The following is a 6,037-nucleotide window of genomic DNA, read 5'->3' on the forward strand; positions in this document are numbered from 1 at the left end:
CAAGACTTGCATATAAACAAATGTATTTTAAACAATAATTACACATCTAACACCTACTAAAGTTGAATGTATAAGTTTAAAGTAGCATTAAACTATATGACTAGATTATCTTAAATATACACTTTAATTTATCTGACGCTTTTCTCCAAAGCAACTTGCATCATTATGCTACCTTCAATTATTTACCCATTTATACAGCTGGGTAATTTTCAGTGGAGTAATTATAGGGAAGTAACTTGCTCAAGGGTACTGTAGCAGAAGGTGAGATGTGAACCTGTAACCTTCAAAACTGAAGGCAACTAACCAGCAGCTCTAACCACTATGCTATCAGGTGTCCCAGAAAGATTTCAAGTCACTGTTCTCATCTACTTACACACATATGCAACAAAAGCTGCTGTGGTTCCAGTGTAATTATTACTGCCTGTCAGACCCTTAGGTAAGAGTTTAGGGAGGACAGGGAGGGTTTACATATCAGCTCTGTCAGCATCTTCTAATACATAATTAACTACAGGGAATGAGTGACAACAAAAACAAACTCCTGGAGGACATGTATTGTCTTAATGAAAAGGAATGGTAGGCTCTGTGCCAGCTCTCAGATCAGAAGGGGGAAAGGTTGGGCACTTTGATGTTGATGTCGCCAATGTTTATGTTTCGTGGTATCTCAGGAAGGTTCATGTTCTTCACTGCAGACACTGCCCGTGCCGGGGCCGCAGACAAGCCACCCTGGTAAATGACAGACAAATGGCTAATTTCAGTGCAAAGTGCTGAACTCAACGGTTTTGCTAGAACATGGAATAAACTAGACTTACATCCTGGATATAAAAACAAACTGGGTGCCAAGATGTCTGCTGACTGCACACCTATTAGCTATGATGACCCCGTTCTTTTTACTAAGGGTTCTATTTAGCATTCTACATGCTTTAAGCTCTTTAGACCAAAGAATCTGATAAATCCCACTTAACTCAGTATGTTTGCATGCAGTCTGTCTTCCAATAAGACTTCCTCTAAGCTCTAGCTCACAGGTAAGAAGTACAAAAGGCATGTAGACATAATATAATTTTAAAAAGTCATTATTAGGATGTACTATAACATTCCTTTTCCATAAATCTATTACTTGCAGGATGAACATAAAATGTCTCTCTGTAGTTTCTTACATTGATCTTTCCATCACTACTTTTGAACTGGCAAGCAAAAACTTGTCCAGTTGAAAGATGGGTAAGTGTCTCAGTACTCATGCAGAAAAAACTTCTTAAAAACTGAAATTCACCTCTGATTTCTCCATGCGGTTCTGAAGCTCCACCTGAGCAACAATCTCATTCATGTTGGTCTCCAGCACCATCCCACCCATCACAACCTCCTGAAGAATGTAATGAACCTGAGAGATGAAATGAAACTGTATATGAGCTATTATTTCTGCTTATACTTTACATAATATTTGTACAAAAAGAGCCAGCTATTATACAGTTAAACAACATTTAAAATTTTATCTGAAATGTGGAAAACACTCCCCTGTTAAGTTAGTTTACAACTATTACAAGTCAGTTCCATTGGATTGATGAATCAGTCACCAATGGATGACATTGTGCTCCAAAAATAAGATCAACTTAATAAAAATAACTTGATACATATAACCAACAAATTCTGTTCCAGTTCTAATGAGATACTGAAGTTGCTGTGTATTCATTTATTCTTCATCTATGGAAATATCCAAATGTTTACCCTCTGCAGTTGAAGCCAGACATTTTGCATGTGACCCTGCTACATTTAATCTAACTGAGGCTTGTACATCAAAAAAATACAGCAGATGTGGAGAGACTGGTTAAAAAAAAAAACATGCAATTAAAGAACAATTAAACAGATTTAACATTGTTTAAAAGCCTCTGAACAAAGGTCATACATGCCAAGATTGATTTTACCTTATCCATGTGAAATATGAGGTCTAGCTCACATACATTTTCAAAACATTTATCCAGGGTTTCCACAAAGACCTGTTAAAAGTAAATAGTGCAATAAAGTCACTTTAAAGTGCAGAACTGTGCTTTATTTAAGTTCAGATTTATTTTCAACATTAAATTTTCCATACAATTTTATATTTTAATGACAAAAAAAACATTTTAAAATTTTTTATTTTAATATAAAGTAAGAACATTTGTCTTTGTTTCAGTAACATTATAATATGTAACGATTCCTTGGAACATTTTATCTGAGTAAAAGTGCAATATGCCTTCTTTTAACTGTGGTAATAGCCAATTACAATGTTCCACCAGATTTTTTGAAGAATCACTTTAACTGAAGTGAAACAAAGCTAGTCCGAATATTAAGTAATACTGCAATAATAGGGTGCCTCATCACCAGATTTCTTCCTCCACCTAGTGTTAGGAAATGAACATAGCAAAAGCTTTCATTTACATTCTGACAGGCAAGGCAGGTTAACCAATTAATATGGAAAAAGTATTGGTTTGAAAAAGTAGTAGACTGCAAATTGCATCAGAAAAGTAGTGCCAATAAGAACAAAATAAACTGCAATTCCTACTACAGATAAATTGAAATATGTAGAACAGTCATAAAAATGTAGATTGTGCTTACCTGTATCAGATCTAGAATCCCAAGCTCACTTTCCGAAGAATCAACACAGAATACAAAGTAAAGTGTTGCATAGTGCCTGTAGATCAGTTTGTAGTCTGAGCCACCAATTAAACTGCATGGGGGGGGTTAAATTTTGTGAGAGGCAGCAAAAACTTTGGTAAATGTACTAAGCAGAGCTTAATATGACTGCAGAAATTCAACATGGCTTCAAAAACATTGCAAAATTCAATCTTTATCTTGGACTTTCACAATGATTCTTCTGCTGGGTGAGCAGGGCTGAGTGGGCTAAAGCATCCCTCCTAAAACCCAGACATTAGATGTTTGCAAGCTGCTGGTTTCATGAATCAGTACTTCTCCTATGGTACTATGTAAAGAAACCATAGAATCTCAGCACCTTGGCTTTGGGGAACTCTAGACAGCAGTTGTACTTGTAAATCAGGCTCCCATTTTTTTTAAATAACGGTAAGTAAATTATTCCCATAACCATGCTTTATTTTTATGACATTAGGTCAGGTACAAGAAGAAGTACAGTTCTTGTTCCACACCTTGGACAAAACATCACCTAGAACCCAGAACCCATATTTATGCCTGATGAAGTTCACTGGAAATAACAGGAAATTGCTAAATTATATAATGGCTATATTTAATGGAACCAAACAACCAAAATATGCAACATAATAATACAGATAGACCAGCTTTTTAATATTTCTCTTTTCTGCATTACAACATAAATTGTGATTATTCTGCTCTACTACAAAGACATTATTTGTAAGGCAAATCTATATTGCTTAGGCCTACACATTTATTTAATAAATACCTTCCACCTTCCAAGAAGTTGCAGACATTATCATCCCTCTTTGACACAAGATGAAAGGTTTCCCTTATGATTTGCTGTTGCATATCTTCTGCCTGGAAATAAATGACTTCACTTCAAACTTAAAGAAATTAAAAAATATTTCAACCTGAATTCTACAAGAAGCTAATTAGGCTAAAGTACTAGCAGCAGCACCAACAGCATTATTCAGGCCAAGGGCACTTGACTTGTAAACTTGCTGAATGTTAATGTGATGAAAATGACAAAAATCACACAATAATTTCATACCTCCTATAAGATCAAATAAAAAAAATAGCTAAGGCGAAAATTCCGTCAACGCAATTCTCTGTCTGTGTAAACCAGGAGCAGGCAGCTGAGCTAAACAAACACAAGAGTAAACGACTTACGAAATACTGGTAAAACCTGATGAGCCGCGGTTTTCCGTGGTTGTTGAAAATTAAAATGGCTTTTATCATCTTTGTCTTACTCTTATTCGATAATAAGATTTAAAAAGCGGGGAAAAAAAGCTCTTTTGAGCTAAACCCTGTGCGTTCAATGACTGTGTGTAACCTCTATGTCGGCTCGACTGGAAACACGGACCTCCGGAACCGAAAGAAAGCTCTCGCTATTGTTTCGAAAATATATCAAGATTTAAAACGTTTCAATGCTTCACATTCTGAGGAAAAAAAATCACATACACGAGCGTCTGTTGTATACATTTTTGCACTTATTTTTGGGGCTCTTTTTCGTGGTTCTCAGTGTATAGCTTTGTTTCCATTTTTTAAATTGCATTTTCAGATCCAACCATACATAATTGAAATCCAACAGCTAACAGAAGAAATTTGACAAGCAACAGAAAAAACACACATCTAGGTACTTATTTATTTGTGACTGCTTACTAAAAAGGTTGGTGATCCATTCTGATCCGTAGAAAAAAAAGGGGGAAAAAAGTGTTCACTGTATCAGAACGTTACCGTATGACTCTGCCGTCGCTTTTTATTGTTATGTGTTTCTATAATTTCCATCCATTTTAACTAACTCCTGTGGCAAGTGGGGGTTACAGTGAATTCATTGATTTAAGCCGGGAAACCTAGGAGAGCATACGTTACAATGTACAGTACTAGTCGAACGCTCTCACACAGAGAGAGAGAGAGAGAGAGAGAGAGAGAGAGAGAGAGCTTGACCATTCGAATCCACCTTGGGGTGCCTTGTGATGGACTGGCGTCCCGTCCTGGGTGTGTCTCCCCCCTCCAGCCTTACGCCCTGTGTTGCAGGGTTAGAGTTAGCAACAAGCGGTTCCGGCCAATGCGTGTGTGATTTCAGAAGCATTAAGTATACATGTCAAACACATAAAAACTGGCAAACCACAAAGACCAAACTCAGCAGGCTGACAGATGCAGACCCATGACCATATAAACACGCTGCGCCGTGGACTGTATTACACAGAGAGGTGCAATAATATCGTGCTTCTAACTCAGTTTAAATTTTGAAGCCAGAGTTATAAACAAAATACTTAACTAAAAGTATACACACGGAACGACGTAACTAAAAGCAACAATACAAGCACAGAAGCCGCGTAAGCAACAACAATAAGTGTACGGTGTGGTTCGGCTCGTCTGGGTAGTAAGTCTTAGTAAGTGTTAGTGTGAAAACACGCTAAGCTCTGTACGGACTATAATTTATAAATAAACACTCCGTCTGTTTTCGGTCTGTTTGTAAAACAATAAACAATTGGAAGCTATTTTTAAAAAGGCGAGCGCGGTTTAAAAGTTCGAATGATGAGCATTTGTTTAAACGCGCGAACCGAACGGCTTCGTTCCGACTGAGCTTTTCTTCCCGCTCGATCGATGCTAATTTGTTTGTTAAGATACTTTCTTTGCTAATAAAATGCAGACGAACCTACTCAAGAATTCCACGAGCGAAACAGTGAAAATACTGAGCTTCCTGTAACTTCTCATGGGACAGATTATTGAAAGTCTCTTATGAGAGGAGTCTCAATATCGTGTTTCATACTCCACCAATGAAATATGAGAAATTAAACGTAATTTCTGTCTGCAAAGTATAAAAGAATAAAGAAAAAAAATAATTCTCTAAAGCTCATGAGTTTAAAAAACCCCAACAATTTCTTGCAATGCTTCAGCTTCTAGATGGTATCGTAATTCTGTTGTTTCTATAAAAATTATTAGAAATTATGTGCGAAAGGCAACTGCTGCTGTGTTATTACACTTATATATTATACACTACTTATTGTTTACTTCTGGAACTTTCATAAAATACAAGCTGGACCCAAATTACAAAAAGCTGTCTTAGGGGCTGGAGTCATGTCGGTAATAACAGTAAATTGCAGCTTGTATTTGCCAGTTGAGGAACAAAACTAACCGGGGGGGTTATTCAGTTATGCAGATGATCTGTGAAGCAGTAAAATCTACAATGAGTATAACCATAGTATTTGTAGACCTTTCGTCTAAAAAAAAAAAAAATCACAATTTTTATTTTTGTTGGGGCGTGACTTCCCAGAAATAGTGTTTCTTGTAGAACTGGAGCAGTGGAGGCGAAAAAAGGGGGACCTTCTTCCAGGAATGTGATAAATTCTCCTGTGACCTGTGCAACACTCCCACATGATTCCAACATATGCTT

At 36.8% G+C, this 6,037-nt stretch overlaps 1 protein-coding gene across 1 annotated transcript; it reads right to left on the reverse strand.

Moving 5' to 3' along the window:
• Nucleotides 1–278: 278 nt before the first annotated feature.
• On the reverse strand, nt 279–3,971 carry ap3s2 (adaptor related protein complex 3 subunit sigma 2). The gene is made up of 6 exons (XM_018763412.2): nt 3,808–3,971; nt 3,404–3,495; nt 2,587–2,698; nt 1,917–1,988; nt 1,268–1,375; nt 279–723 (listed from the first exon to the last, which is right to left on the reverse strand). Exons 1-6 carry the CDS (start codon nt 3,874–3,876, stop codon nt 598–600), a joined length of 579 nt encoding a protein of 192 aa, XP_018618928.1. The 5' UTR covers nt 3,877–3,971; the 3' UTR covers nt 279–597.
• Nucleotides 3,972–6,037: the final 2,066 nt, after the last annotated feature.

Source organism: Scleropages formosus, chromosome 11 (genome assembly GCF_900964775.1).
Source record: "Scleropages formosus chromosome 11, fSclFor1.1, whole genome shotgun sequence".
Taxonomy (NCBI): Eukaryota; Metazoa; Chordata; class Actinopteri; order Osteoglossiformes; family Osteoglossidae; genus Scleropages; species Scleropages formosus.